The sequence below is a fragment of the Oratosquilla oratoria genome, chromosome 34 (genome assembly GCF_046742065.1).
Source record: "Oratosquilla oratoria isolate Oo_2021 chromosome 34, ASM4674206v1, whole genome shotgun sequence".
Lineage (NCBI taxonomy): Eukaryota > Metazoa > Arthropoda > Malacostraca > Stomatopoda > Squillidae > Oratosquilla > Oratosquilla oratoria.
The window spans coordinates 42227412-42244080 of NC_134810.1; the positions used below are offsets into that span (position 1 = coordinate 42227412).

At 39.6% G+C, this 16669-nt stretch overlaps 1 protein-coding gene across 1 annotated transcript in view; it reads right to left on the reverse strand.

The window, feature by feature from the left end:
- The window catches only part of LOC143018251 (L-threonine 3-dehydrogenase-like), a 15033-nt gene extending 3721 nt beyond the window's left edge, over positions 1 to 11312 (reverse strand). Inside the window, exons 1-8 of the mRNA XM_076173510.1 lie at positions 11168 to 11312; positions 8212 to 8336; positions 7090 to 7171; positions 5100 to 5215; positions 4324 to 4483; positions 3138 to 3245; positions 2541 to 2632; positions 164 to 277 (exon numbers count right to left, since the gene is read on the reverse strand). Of these exons, the coding sequence (XP_076029625.1) occupies positions 164 to 277; positions 2541 to 2632; positions 3138 to 3245; positions 4324 to 4483; positions 5100 to 5215; positions 7090 to 7171; positions 8212 to 8328 (789 nt within the window). The 5' untranslated portion in view covers positions 8329 to 8336; positions 11168 to 11312. The remainder of the gene's footprint in view (positions 1 to 163; positions 278 to 2540; positions 2633 to 3137; positions 3246 to 4323; positions 4484 to 5099; positions 5216 to 7089; positions 7172 to 8211; positions 8337 to 11167) is intronic.
- Between the last annotated feature and the right edge of the window lie 5357 nt (positions 11313 to 16669).

The window sequence follows — 16669 nt, forward strand, 5'->3', positions numbered from 1 at the left end:
AAATGTCAAACATTGTCTCAATAAGAATCTTCATGGATCAAGGCTTTTCCAGACTAGAATAAACCTATTGGCAAAATGATATCTGAACTTAATCTGTAATAGAGTGACATGGGGATGAAGGGGGTCAGGGAGAGGGTAATGAGCATTTGCAAAATATACCAACTTTTCTGAGCAACTTGAAGGACCCATTCAACACTGACGCCACACCACTGGCCTCAACAATGCGACCCACTCCGTTGTTTGAAGTCAACTCCATTATGCGGGCATCCAATGACTCCTGCCAAATGGATTACATAGGATTAGCACATATTTGATGTCTTCTTTTGTCATTACAAGGGGCTTGTGTTAAATCCATAGATGGTCTTGCAAGTTTCTGTGTGTGATTCTGTTATTCTTGAGTGAAATAGGGTGTCTCTTGTTATCTTTGTTGTTGTTGAAGCTCATGATGTATGTGAGTTATGATACCAGAGTAACAGAGGAAACTAACAGTCCTCTCAAACTCAGGTCCTCCACCCCAGCTATGTTCTGTTTATATTGCTTCACTGTCAGTGGTCTGCACTTTGCAAAAAAGTACATTATTGTGTGTGAAGCCAAGCAGAGTGGGCACATGTCATCTTTTGTGTGGCATATCCTGTGTTGGTATGTCCTTAATGAAACAAAGAGTTGTTAACCTGGATGATGCCTAAAGGGATTGTGAAATGTCTTTATTTCATATGTTCTGTTTTATTTGAAGACTTGTATATGCTTTCTCAGTGGTATAAACAGAATAACATAGATCTTTAGTTTTAGCTAGGGGGCCACAAACTTTGAGTATAGGTAGTTCTTTATAACTGAACTCTCTGAAATTCAGAAATTTCACAAATTTACAAAGCACATGCCTTTCAAAATCAAAATAAAGTAGTATGGGTACTTCAGATTTCGTGGATTTCAGAATTTATTATTCTGAATATGAGAAATCCTGAATTTCAGAGATTCCTATGAGAGAGAGCTATTAGTATTCATGTACCCCTTGAGGTCTTCAGAAATCTATGATGACATAATCAGTTTCATAATATGTACATAAAAATTTAGAAAATATTTCAAAATAGATAATCATTGTGTACTACAGTGATAGGCTACCCCCCATGTAAGGGAAAAAAAAGCCTTCGGTATATATATGTATGTACAGTGATAGGGATGTTTTTAGTGTGTTTTGCAATAAAAATTGCCAATTGAGCAAACCAAGTTTACATATTATTCCTTATCTGAGATGTTCTGAAAGTAGGGAGTGGGAGAGAAGAGGGAGGACAGTAGCTTCCATTTGTAAGTACTACAGGAACTTGTACTGTATCTGGAGCTGCCGGAGATGTAGAACTTTAAGTTATAGATTGATGACATGAACGAGTCTTTCATGACATGAGAGACTTGTTTATATTATAAGTATTCAATATAAATAAATATTCTTGCTATATTTTCCCAAAAGGCTTCAACAAAGGTGATGCAAATAAGGTCATCATATTAAAACAACAGGGCAGGACTCGCAATAATGGTTATAAACTGGACAAATTTAGATTTAAAAAGGAAATAGGCAAGAATTGGTTTACTAATAGGGTGGTCGACGAATGGAATAAACTTAGTAACCATGTAGTAAGCGCTGAAACTATCAGTTGTTTTAAGAAAAGATTAGACAACTTTATGGATGTGGATGACAGGTGATGATGGATACAGAGCTGCCTAGTGTAGGCCTTATGGTCTCGTGCAGTCTCCTTCATTTTATGTTCTTATGTAAAAGATGTGAGCCGCTTTAGTACTTAAAAGTGAAGCCAATTTTATCTCAAAGAAATTTTCTTCCATACCTGGTCAAGGGATACGTGTTTGCCAGTTTGGGAATCCCAATCAAATATAGATGAACAAAGAAATTACTTAATCACTTCTAAATGAAGGAAGGCAAATAGAAGACAAAATAAACCATGTTAATGAACTCTAACCACAGTACAGATTTAATTTTAACTGAATAAAACTGGCTAGTGGAAGCAAGAATAGATATACAAATTGAATATCTTAGTCAAAGACATGATAAAGAATAGAGTGATCCTTTAACTACAGAATGTGTTGACCTGAGCTGAATAACAACCACCTGAGTACAGCCCCATAAATATACAAGTTAGATATAGAGGCTATAATTATAATAATAATAATAAATTTATTTGGCAAAGAATCAATATACATGAAGTGCAGATAATGACAAGAACACATAGTTCGAAATAATAATTGCAAATTGCCGAGGATAACACAAAAAAGCATGTACGCTTATTTCCATTGTGGTCCTCATTAGATTGTTATTCTACACTAAGTTACACAGACAACATACGTAGGGGGTTAAGGGGACCAGAGACAATCATGAGTAATACCAGTCAGTACACATATGACACACAAACAATTGTTAGAGTTTTGCTAATATTACTAAAATGTTCGTAACACATAGGATATTGAGACAAAAAATTGAGCACCATCAGTTATTTAGCTGAAGCAGGTGAGAAAGCTGGGGAAATTGCATTTACCTTTGATGAATTAATTACGAGATCAGCGCCCATCCTCTTGGCCAGGTCTAGTTGGTCAGCAACTATATCCACACCGTAGACTTTTGCTGCTCCTAATGAAATTCAGTAATTTCTTCTTTTACTGGAGTAATTCTTAGAATTTGCCTGTATTATTCTGTACAAGTCAGAGCTAGCCTTAGGAACTGCAGGGACCAATTGAAAACATTTGTGGGACCCCAGGTTCACAAACCTTGGTTGGTTGTTACAGCCAGTAATTTACATTCCTTTCTATCCTTTGGACTAATTGCTTTACCATCATACATTATCTTATATTTTACATATTAGTCTAGCCAGGAATAGGAAACCACCTCTAAAAAGAAACTTTAGACTCACCCTAAAGAGTCATTAGAGATTTATTAGAAAACAAATTTTATATTACCTATTGGAGTAACACTCCAGACGAAATACAATCACATGATCCGTGAACAAGTGTAATTCACTGCAACCTAAGGAAACAGCTGTTCACTTACATAAATGGAAGGAATCTGCAACAAGTGCAGATGAACTGACTGTATCTGTACAAACATATCAACTCAAAACATGTTAAAGTCTTCTTACCAAGAGCTTTGGCCACGGCGATTGCAAGCAGCCCAACAGGACCACAACCAAGCACAAGAACGTCTTCACCAACCACGTCAATGTGTTCCACAGCATTATGTGCCACACCTGCCCATTTCAACAAAATAGGAACCAGTGATAGGAATAGGGATTTTGGGAACTAATTATACATTGAACAAAACAATAGTATGTGCAACAAACACCATACAAGAATTTAAGAACAAACTAAATATTGCGAGATACAAAGACAGGTCACTACAAGAATAGCTCCCCTTCCCGTATAATACAGCTAGGTATAGTACAACTAGGTAAATGTATTAGGGCTCTGCTAATGAATTGTCCTTGGTATTCATATCTTCAGTAGTACAGAGATTGAACATGCAAAAGAGAAAATGAGAAGGAGATATATGTATATTGTCACCCAACATAACTAACTAACACCCTTTATCACTGAATCATAGGATCATCTGAGTCAAACCACTCACTTTCATGGGATCATTGTTAATGGGAGAAGATCAGTCTAGCAGAAAATGAAAGAGTAGTTGTGTGTAAAAACAGCTATTGCCTCTGAGCATGTTTTTAAGAGTTCTTTGTATTTGCTGCAACTTGGGACACAGGAAGAAGGGGACTAGCATTTGAATTGCATTTATAGTCATCTGCATATGAGAAAGTAAGTCTGTACGGTAGGCTGACTCTGAAAGGTCATTTTTGTATAAGTTGTATAGAGTTGGGACAGAGACAGAACCTTGATGCACTCCAGCCTTATGTATATTGGTAAGAAGAATCATTTTGGTGAAAAACGCAGATACAGGATGACCTGAAAGATTTTGAGGGAGGGTTCTTTAGAAAGGAAGCATAGATTTCTCATATTCAATTAGTAATTCTTACCACTGAATTAAATACTGACAATAAGAAAAGGAATAATCTCATATATTTGATTATTTTATCAGTCATGGTTGTGTAGTGTTGATTTGGTAAAGCAGTGCTGTGCGTACAAAAATGCACATCACTCTCTGGCATTTTCTCTGCCATGTTCAACATAAACACACATGTTTTTGCATTCACTACACTATTTCACCACATAAATACTACACAACTTAATAACAGAGCAGTAGATCAATGATTGATGAAGATAGTACATCAATGATTAATGAAGAATCATTCTTACGTGATCACAGTGACTGACCCATTGGTTCAAGTAGGACAGCTTGGTTGGACGTTAGTGGGTGCTTGAGAGCATAGCAGTACTGTGCCTTCAAGCAAGAGTATTGGGCACAGCCTCCTTGGTCCGTCCCTTTGCCATGGCCGTACTGACTCATACGCTGACAGATATCACCTCGCCCATTCTGTGTCACCCAAAGGACAAATAGGAAGGAACGGGTAAGTGTTAAGCCAGTGATGGTATATATGATGCATGGAAATAGTGAAGGTAGCTTTTTTTACATCAGATGGTATGGTGAGGTGAAGATGTGTTTGAAATACTGTAATTAGTGACTTTTGGTGCTTAGTGTCTTTAAAAATGCGACATTAAGTGATCATGATTACCGGTAATTGTGAGATATCACTAGAGAAATGTTGGCTGTAACTATTAAGAAAACTCTATAAATAATCAGTTTTTGTGATCATATGTCAGCATCAAAAAGGGATTAAAAGTGGTTAGTGACAATATCTCTTCTGTTGAAAAGGAAATGAAAATAATGGGAAATCCATATTCAAATCTATGGTAACAAAAATCTTAGTTCATGCAGTGGAACATAGTTTGTATAAGAACAAAGATCAGAAAAACGAAATGTAAATGAATGACTGGATTAAAGATGAAAATGGTAAAATACATAATGAATTGGTAAAATGTGAGTAGGGAGTCAGCAAAACATGGTATGTTGTTATTTTTGTAATAAATTGTATGATTACAGGGATTAATATTCAGGACTATTAGATGAAAATATGGACTTGCTGACCTACCTTACACTGAAAACACTCACTGCAGAAGAAGTGGTTCTCGACGGCCACATGCTGTCCTTTCTTCAGGTGGGTGACATCCTCGCCCACCTCCACCACCTCGCCCACGGCTTCATGACCTGAACAGTAAAGAGAAAATGAGAGGGAGATATATATATTGTCACCTGACCTAACCAACCAGCCCCTTTTATCACTTGATCTTAGGATCATCTGAGTCAAACCAGAAAAGTCACAATTTAGTTGAAAATGCATTTATTGCATTCAAAGCACTGGATCTACCAATGTTGAAAGATCGAAGAGAAATGCATTATGATTACAGTATTCAGGTCGCTAAAAGGGATGGATTACATTGACATAAGAGATCCCTTTATTAGGGTCGGAAGGGCTTTAAGAGTTAAAAGAACAAATTGGAAAAGGATAAATGTCTAAGGGATGTGAAAAAATACAGTTTTCCATGCAGATGCTTAAAAATCTGGAATAGCTGAGATGGTGATTTAGCCCAAGGTGGAGCAATCCGTGAATTAAAATCTAAATATGATAATTGAAAAATAAAAATACAACCTAACCATACATGAACCATGTGATGGTGCTCAATTTTTGGTCTCAATATCCTATGTGTCTCGAACATTTTAGTGATATTATCAAAACTATAATAATGTTTATGTGACATATGTGTACTGACTGGTATTACTCATGACTGTCTCTGGTCCCCTTGACCCCCTACGTATGTTGTCTGTGTAACTTAGTATAGAATAACAATCCAGAGGACCACAATGGAAATAAGCGTGCATGCTTTTTTTGTGTTATTCTTGGCAATTGCAATTATTATTTCGAACTATGTGTTCTTATCATTCTCTGCACTTCATGTATATTGATTCTTTGCCAAATAGATTTATCATTATTATTTTTACATGAATTTGAAACTAGGTATAAATCGGAGAGTAGAGACGAGACTCCCACAAACGTTGCTCCTTTCCTGTACAGTGGAACCTCACCATTCGTCTGCCTCTCTACTCATACAACTCCATTATTTGTCCAACTTGTTCATGTAAAGTTCAACTCATCATTCATACGCTTGCCCCGCAATTCAGACAGCGTCGCCTTGTTACTGGCCGCACCACACGGTCGCTTCAGCTCAGTCTCATGCTAGCTTCCATATGCTACGCATCATCCATGCAAGCTTTGTGAAACTTTGTGCTACTTTATTGCTATTTTTTGTTATTTTTATTAGAAATAGTGCAGCCATGGGTCCAAAAAAGATTAGTGATTCAACCAAGCCTAAAAGGATCTGGAACGGATTAATCTAATTTACATTATATCTTATGGGAAAAAATTATTCGCCATTCGTACAAATCGCCATTCAAACAGCCTCCAGGGACGAATTGTGTACGAATAGCAAGGTTCCACTGTATATGACAGTTAGGTAAAGTACAATTAGGTAAAGAAATGTTAAAGCTATTTAAGTTGTGATATACCAGTTGTGAGCTTTTGTCCCAGTTATTTACTAGGATGGCAGCAAAACCATGTGTACCTCTTCTTCTACCTCTCCAAGTTCTTTCTTCACCATGGCTTATTCTGTCATATATTTCTGTCCTTTTTTTTTTTTTTTTTTTTTTCTTTTTTTTTTTTTTTTTTGCACTAGCACTGGTGATGTAAATATATGAAAGTGCTCAGCTTCATTAGTTTATTTCTCTTGGTGATTACTCCAACACAATCATGTAAACACACAAACATGCAGAGTGGTAGTGTTCACAACTGCTGCTACAGTGGTCCGAGTTCGAATCCCACCCAGGGCTGAAATAATTTCAGTATCACTGTGCTACAAGTTGTCACTCCAACTCTCATGGACAGGGAGTTGGGGTGTGTGTGTGTGTGTAAGGTCACAGCATTACCAATAGATCAGTCATATATGAGCTCTGAGTTCTCTTTCAGGGGGTAAAAACTACCAATCAAGAGTCCAACATGTGATCCAAGACCGTGGTGAATAACATACCTGGAATGAAGGGTAGAGCGGCGATGGTACGTGCTAAGTCATTCCACTTCCAGAGGTTGATATCTGAACCGCAGATCGCAACCTGCCGAGAGAGGGTTCTGAACATAAGACTGAGGGAGACTGCAAGAGACCTTAAGGCCCACACGAGGCAGTTCCATGCCCATTACCGCTTATCATATTCATCCATAAAGCTATCTAACCTTCTCTGAAAGCAACCAGTAGTTTCAGTGCTCACTACATGGTTACTAAGTCTATTCTATGGTACATGTCATGATACTGCGAATGTGGGTGTGACTCCCTGTCGGTTTGTTTGTGGATGGTTGTGAAAGCATGTAACTGTAGGTGTATAATGTTTGTTTATACATATACAGTGAGTCCTCCTTATACGGTAATTCTTTATCCGGTAAATTCACAGTTACGGTATTTGGTAATTACTACCCTCGATTCTATTTAGGGTAAGAAAAATTCACAGATACGGTATCTGCTAGATATTTTGAAGAGGAAAGAGCAGGGAGAAGGTACGTTTGCCATATCCTATTATTACATGTTATAATGGGTATGGTATATGGTAATTTCAATTTGCGGTAAGGTTTTCAGGAACGCATATGTACCGTATGATGAGGAATTACTGTATTTACCTTATTATAGTATACAGGAAAGGAACAATACATGTTTTGGGTCCAGTCTCCTATTCTCTAATTTTCTAACATAATTTTCTAACTCAAATAATCTATATCTTTGACTTCCAATTATCATATTTAGATTTGAACTCATGTATTGTTTGAGTTTGTGCTGTATCACCTAAGCTATTCCACATATCTATATGTCTATATGGAAAACTGTCTCTGTCAAAACACCTGCTTGTGTGTACGTAGGAATGTCATGAAGGTAGGTCGGAAACTTATTAGTTTGTTTCGACGAGCAAGAAAAGAAAATATACACATACAGCCCTCTAACCTATATATAGGTATATATTCAAATAGTCTTCCTTTTGCAAATTTTACTTTGTCACCACTCCTCAAATTTCTTTTACTGTGTGTGTGCATGTGAGTGTATCATTATTACAGTATCGTCACCAAACATATTACTGAATTTCATACACCAAAAAGAACCTCAAACCACCTTAGCCACTCGTATGATGACATCACCACGACCTGGTTTCGGCATCTCCCTTTCGATCAGGTCATAGCCTTCACTCTCTTTAGTCTTCAGGAGACAGCGCATTGTCTTGGTGGCCATGAGGGAACCTGCAATTTAAGTCAGAGGTTGTTCTCATAGTTTCATCCTGTTGATCCTGTCTACACAGTTTCATTATCGTTACTGAAGTGAGAAGCCTACGAGGAAGATGTTACCTTTGCCCTTTGTGCTCAGGGTTCGAACCAGAGCCTTAATACCATTCACCTAAATCTTACTTCCTAAAATGAATTTGATTGAATTAGTTTCATGTTTTACTTATGCCTTATGCTCAGGTTTTGAATCTTTTGTGAGCATGAGAGGTGTTTACTGAAACTGAATGAAATAGCAAGGTGATAACCCGAATTAATAACAAAAATTATGTTTGTTACTTCCCGGACAGTTGAAGAATCCCTCTTCTGTAAAATCCTGTCAGATGGCAATAGAAGTCTCAACTTTTTCCAGACTTTTTATTTGTCATTCTGAGCATATTGGGACTATTTTATTTATCTTTGCAGTCCATCAGTAGCGAAGGCAATAGCCTGTCACAGAGAATCTCTTCGACACTTTGCGAACTGCCTCCAAGGAGTCCTTTCAGCTTGTGTCATACATTGTGATTTACTATTAGCCATTCAGCCAAATCACCCTTAGTACGCCTTTGTCTTATTTCCCATGTATGTGCTACAGTAAGTCCTCGTTATACGGTACATATGCATTCCTGAAAACCTTACCGCAAATTGAAATTACCATATACCAAACCCATTATAACATGTAATAATAGGATATAGCAGACGTACCTTCTCCCTGCTCTTTCCTCTTCAAAATATCTAGCAGATACCGTATCTGTGAATTTTTCTTACCGTAAATAGAATCGCGGGTAGTAATTACCAAATACCGTAACTGAATTTACGGGATAAAGAATTACCGTATAAGGAGGACTCACTGTATTTGACATTGTCTTTTTTTTTTATTCTGTATATAGTAAAGGTAGCTGTATAGTACAATGAGTGTCACTTTTTAGGATCATAACAACGGTTACCTATTACCCCATCCCACATGTCTTACCTGTAGCACTTTGGCGTCATGGCAACAAGGGTGAAAGAGCAAAGCCACATGCCATAGACATTATTCATATCATTATTATAATCCTAAAAAGTGATAATCGTTATACCATATACATACATACACATACCAAAATCTTTTTCCCCCTTATAAGGAAGATAGCCAAAAAACAAAGGCATAAAAACCACTCCCACCCATTCCATCCCTAACATACAATATACATAATTGAAAAAAATAAAATAAAATACAAAAGGGATGAGAAATAAGAGAGAGGCATATATATACTAAGTTTGATTTGGCAGAATGGTTAGTGGTAAGTCACGACTTATGTCACGTCCTGAACGGACTCCTTGGAGCGTACAGGCTATAGTTACCCATGTCCTCTTTCTAGCCTGGATCATGACTGAGGACAGAAAAACAAACGATGGTATTCTTAAAAAAAAAAAAAAAAAATCCTTATACAAATCTTATATAAATCCTTGGAAGGGAAATATTTATATAAGAAAATATTTTTTTAAGAATACCACTGTAAGATTTCTGCAGTGGTATTCTTAAGAAAAAAAAGTCCTTATATAAATCTTTCTCTTCCAAGGATTCATATAAGATTTATATATGGAAAGATTTTTTTTTTAGGAATATCACCGAAAGCTTCTTGTACTGCCCCTGGAAACCACGCCCCCTTTTCCCTTCCCCGACCAATCACCGCCGCGTACCCCAGTGTGCGCGATTCCAAAGCGACCGTGATAGGTTGAGGGGGAACAGGGGGCGTGGCTTATCTCGCCAGAGTACTCTGGCTGAGGACTGGGTTCGAGTCCCGCGCAGAGGAATAGAAGCAAGCTGACAAACTTTACAATAATGGCACCTTCGTTCTAGCTAAAACTAGACGATTTTATTCAAAGGGGAGAGAGGTAGGGAGGAAAGGTAAGATGTAGGAGGGGGAGGGAGGGAGGGTGAGATGTAGGGACGAGGGGGAAGAATGAAGGAGGCTGGATAGAATATCGGGGGGGGGGAGGGGAGGATTGAAAGACGGGGTAATATGTGTGATTCACCATGGTCTTTGGATCACGTGTTGGACTCATGATCGACAGATATTACCCTCCCAGAAGAGAGCTCAGAGGTCATATATATGACCTTACACGCACAGGCACAGCCAACTCTCCGCCCACGAGAGTTGAAATAACGACTCGCATAGCAGCGATACTGAAATTATTTCAGCCCCGGGCGGAATTCGAACCCATAACGCCATAGTGGCGGCCGCGAATACTACCACTGAGCCATCAAGTCGTGTATATGTACCTGTGTCTCTCTGTTGTCTGTGTGTGTGGGTTTTTTTTCAGAAGTCGCAGGGGAAAATGAAATAAGAAATAAAAGGACTGCGTAAACTGTCGGTGGCCTTATAAAAATAAATAAACAAAAAATATATAATAAAATAAAATAATAGCTAAAAGAAGAAGAAAAGTTGGAGGTCTGGTTTCAATGACACTGGGCTATCTACCTTATCTGTCATGACGGTGATACGACCTTATCACTATCAAATGCTCTTTCGTATTTGGCGCGCTAGTGCAACCGCGGGATCTATTTTCACTCCTCAGCCCAGATTATAAAACCAATTATGTAATCTAATTTATTATAACGTAATGCGAAATAATTAAATATAATATATGAAATATATTAAAATGTTATAATCGTGAGCAAGTCACAAGAAACGACTTCGCTAGACATACTCCTTCTCCTCCTCCTCCCCTCCACCTTCTTCTCCCTCTTTGAACTCGTCATTCAATATGTCTGTTTGAAAAATATTACTTTCCCAGCTCCTGCCCTTTACGTGTTCACTCGAACTCACCTGTGTTCTGGTCGTCTACGTCTGATCTGTCTCGGGTTCGGAAAAGGTCTGTGTATCTCAAGGTTCTGATGCACTAAAACGACAGACGAGTAAGCGAACACGAACGCACGCACACACGCAAATCCGACCAACTCAGATTATCAGATGCGAGATTTGACCACAATCTTTGATCGAGAGTCGTCAACTTGTAATTGATAGCTCTTACCCTCCTGGATGAGAGATCAGAATATATATGTAACCGAATCTGTGGGGAATATTGTGACTTTACCACTGAAAAGCATCACAACACTGCAAGTCTGCACCAGCTCCAAGGGCAATTGAGTTAGTATGTATGTGATTCACCATGGTCTTGGATCACGTGTTGGACTCGTGATCGACAGCTATTTCCATAACGGAAGAGAGCTCATATATGACCGATCTATGGGTAATGTTGTGACCTTACACGCACACACACACATCCAACTCCCCGCCCATGAGAGTTGGAGTAACGACCCACAGCGCAACGATACTGAAATTATTTCACCCTGGACGGGATTCGAATCCAGACCGCCGTAGTGGCGACAGGGAATTCTACCAACTGTGCCATCGAGTCGTGTATTTACATGGTTGTGTTTACCTACTTGTATTTTACGGGAAGGGGAGCTATGCTTGTAATGTCCCGTCTTCATATCTCGTTTTATCTAGACTGTTCTTAAATTCGTGCATCGTTTTTGCACACACCACATTCTCATCTAACTTGTTCCAAACGTCTATTACCCTGTGAGGCAAGCTGTTCTTTTTCAGGTCTCTTCTATAATTGTCAATCTTGGTTTTCTTTCCGTGTCCTCTTGTATCTCTACTATCCCATTTTATTAGATCCTCTCTATCAATAGTTTCTATGCCATTCATGATTCTATAAATAGTTATCAAGTCTCCTCTCTCTCTTCAATAATATGTCCCCTGAGAAACACATAAAAAAAATTGGGGAGAAACTTATAATTTGATAAGAACAATCAAAGTGGCATTTACTGTACATACCTGGACGAAGAAATGGCGAAGAAAATACTAGTCACTTTGATAAGACCAAGATTGGAGTATGTAGCGACGACGTGGTCACAAGTACCAAAAAAATGTATAACAAAACTTGAAAGAATACAAAGAGCAATTACGAAACTGGCACCAACACTCTCAGAACTATCATATGAAGAGAGACTAGCAAAACTTGAGCTACAGACATTAGAGCAAAGAAGAGAGAGAGGAGACTTGATAACTATTTATAGAATCATGAAAGTCATAGAAACTATTGATAGAGAGGATCTAATAAAATGGGATAGTAGAGATACAAGAGGACACGGAAAGAAAATCAAGAAAGACAGTTATAGAAGAGACCTGAAAAAGAACAGCTTTCCCCATAGGGTAATAGACGTTTGGAACAAGTTAGATGAAAATGTGGTGTGTGCAAAAACAATACACGAATTTAAAACCAATCTAGATAAGACGAGATATAAAGACAGGACACCACGAGCATAGCTCCCCTTCCCGTAAAATACAATTAGGTAAATACACACACACATGTAGTACTCCAAGCTAAAGGAGCACACTCTCCTCCGGAGTCACCAAATATTACGGAGTTCGGTGTAGTACTTGCTGTGCTACACAGTGGAATGACACTTTTATTTTTTAAGGATGCAGTAGTGCAACACGCGTTGTGATCGACAGTGTATCAAAATATCTGAGGTACTGCGGGGCAGAGCTCTGACTGAGCGTGGTGGTCATTCATATAACCTCTCTACGTACCGAAAAGAAACACAAGGGACCTGTGAGATGTATTAGGCTAAGGTTATGTTTTCTTGAAGACGAACTTGTCTTTGAAAAGAAAATGGAGGCTGAGGGAAGGCGAGAATCACTGGAAGAGGGAACTGTGATGTCCAGTCGCCCCGTAGTAAGCATTATTTCCTTGATCTGTCCGTCCAGTTTCATTTATCTTTAGCTCGAAATAAGGACATACAACCGTTATATTCCATTGTTTATGCCATTGTTTTTGTTCCAGCTGTTGTTGCTGTCGTTGTTTCTGTTGTTGTTGTAGCTGTTAACTTGGAATGTCAATGGACCATGGCAGTAGTATAATGGAGGAAACATTGTCATCTTGGGTGAGCAGTTAATAAATACGTGTTCAGTCACGGGTGAGGTTGCATAAAAGATTGTAAATGTGTTATCCGTTGATTTTCCTAACCAGTTCTTGATATATCATGAGAAATGTATGGTGGCCGCTTCGAAATATGCTTAGGTGAACTGAGTCTATTCTAGGTAATTCCCAGATTTGTGTACCAGAGGCGGGGAGACAGCCAAGACTTGTGTTTGGCTTATTGCTATACTCGTTGCATTGAGAAATGGCCGTTAGGGCGGAGCACTGGGAGTCCCCCTGTGTTGCCACATATAATTATTTTATTTTATTTTATTTTATATTTTGTAATGTTGCCACATATAATTATATTATAGTTTTTTGTCACACACCACCACTGAGGTAAAAATCAAAGCAATGTTTTCTATACAAAGGTTTCATTTCCTCGAGTCATAGACATGGCATATGAGCAAAAGAGAGCAACGGTGCCGCTACATCTATTCTCTGGCCCCGCCCCCCTCACACTGCATTCAGTGTGAGCCGTGCGGGCCGTGTTATCTGTGGAGATGTGGCAACACCGGGAAATCTCCTAACCCCGCCTTAGCGGTCACTTCTCGTTGCGCTGACTATAGTCCGAGTTCTGTCTGTAAGCCTAAGCACAATTTGAGAAGCAGGCGACACAAGTGACGCAGCATAGAACAAAGGCAGATTTCCTGTTGCTCACTTGAAGCACATTTTAAAGTTTTCTCACTCGAAATACTTCTAGATGACCTTACCATTTCAAGTGAGATATAAGTTCAAACTGTACTTCAGTTTAGCAACAGGATGTCTGTCATTGTGCTGTGTTGCCTGTGTCGCTTAGGTTAAGACGTGTGGCAGGATTTGTGTTCCTATCCACACTGTTGATAAGTTCTTCGGAGGGTGAGGTAGAGAGTTCGGTGACTAGGCGACCAACAAGTAGCGGGTTTTTGAATGCAAACAGTGATGAGTTTTATGGACTTTATTCTGCGTGGATAGCAGAGACTGTGTGCTCGCTCAAGCCCGTGGTGAATCTGTCCACCGAACATTGAGTCGTGGCGAAGAAGGGTTTGGTGTCGGTTGACACTTCATCAATTTACAGATAGCATTTATACACAAGAGGCCAAAATTGGCGTGAAACTAATTGAGTGATACACTCAATATTTTGCTAATTACAATAAATATACCTAACCTAGAACAATAGGAAAACATGGCATAAATAAAAAGGAATAGAGAGGAATATGTATATATATATATATATATATATATATACAGAATAAATGTCGTTCGTATGGTAGTCTTTAACGGTCGCCTTGTGGAAGTTGACCCGTGGAGCTGACCGATGGGCGTTTGCCCTAGTTGTGAGGTCTCCCTCATTATCGTGGGAAGGTCAGGTTCTTGCTGGTGGTCCAATACCACATTACTCCTAAAATGTGTGCGCGCGTTCGCGTGCATGGTGCTGGAGCGAACGTTAACCTCGTGTAACGTGCTGTGACGTGCCTTGTGACGTCACTCTCTTGCAGTCTGTCTTGATTGCAACAGACGTGTATGTGTGTGTGTGTGTGTGTGTACGTTCGTGTGAAAGGATGAAGGATGAGATTGCAAGTGCCTGGGAAATTGGGCCTCGGAACGCACCTGGTCCAACCACCTTAGCACTCTCTGGATCTGGTGCAGTGTCTGGTGGTGCCCTGACACCAAGTAGTCCTTGTGGAAAGCCTAAGATTATATTGCCACTTGTCGGCCTCGCAAAGGCTCCAAATAGGCGTTTCTGTACAAGTCATCGTGATATGCACTGGAACCAGTCTCCGTGCAGTGCCAAAGAATATTTTTGCATTTTTTACCCTGGAACATTTCAAGATTATGTTCCCCCCACTAGTCATCATGATATGCCTTGTGGTGTCCTAATACTAGAGAGTCCCATACAATGTCTATACATGCCTTGACACTAGCTGGACTAATAGTATACATACATATACCAAAGTTTTTTTTCCCTTACAAGGGAGGAAGTATAGAAACCACTCCCACCCATTTCATCCCCAACATACTCCACTCCACCCTCTTCCCTTCCTCTTATCTTGGCACTTCCTGGATGACGGATCGGGCCAGTGTGATATTTATCGCAATATGACAGATGATACCCAGGCATCAGCTACTTGCAAAGCCCACCTTGACACTGAAATGAAGAAGTCCTGGGAATATTTTCAGAGGGGCATTTGCAACATGCAGTTCTTTCAGATGATAAGATATGCATGTCTAGCTGAAACAGTATCGTTAGGGAGAAAACGGTTGGCAACTTGTGTCGGGTTTGATAAGCTAACGGATTCATACAAACTCGAAGATAGTGGGCAGGTTTGTTTTCAAGATGGGCGTAATGTTTTCGAAAGGGGATAAGCCATATGTAGGTGTAAGTTTCGTGATCTTCGTAATTGTAGTCCCACCGCTGCCACCGCTGATAAACAAGTGACGAATAATTGTGCGTTAGAGGGTGCAAACGGTGAAGCGAAGGAGGCGATAAACTTTTGGAAATAGTGGACGTGAGGAAAGCCTCAGGGTCTAATGGGAATTCTAACTGGATCCTCATAGGAAAACGGGAAGCAAAAAGGGTGATGGAATCTCACGATGATAACTCTTATCCTGCATTGTAAACGCACACGCACACACAAACACACACACACGTGTATATATATATATATATATATATATATACATATATATATATATATATATTATACACATCCACAGTTCGATGGTGTAGTGGTACTGCACTCGATCACTAAATGATTCGAGTTCGATCCCCGCTCGGGGGTGAAAATTACTGCATCGCTGCAATGGGAGCCAACACTCCAACTTCGGTAGGCAAGAAGTTGGATTCACCTTGGTCTTTGGATCACGTCTTGGACTCGTGATCGACAGCTATTTCCCTCCCGGAAGAGAGCTCAGAGCTCGTATGTCCGATCTATGGGTAATGCTATGACCTTACACGCACACACACACCCAACTCCCGGCCCACGAGAGTTGGAGTAACGACTCCAAGCGCAGCGATACTGAAATAATTTCACCCCTGGGCAGGATTCGAATCAGGTACCGCCGATACCTCCGTACTGACAATCTGACACTCTACCAACCGCGCCACCGAGATGTGTGTGTGTGTGTGTGTGTAAGGTCACATCATCACTCATAGATCGGGTCATATATGAGTTCCGAGCTCTCATCCGGGGGGAAAATAGCTGTTGATCACGAGTCCAACATGCGATCCAAGACCATGGTGAATCACACACACACACACACACACACACACACACACACACACAGAGAGAGAGAGAGAGGAGATAATTTTCCCACAAAGGAAAGACTGATAACAGCTCTTGAATGCGTCATAGGAG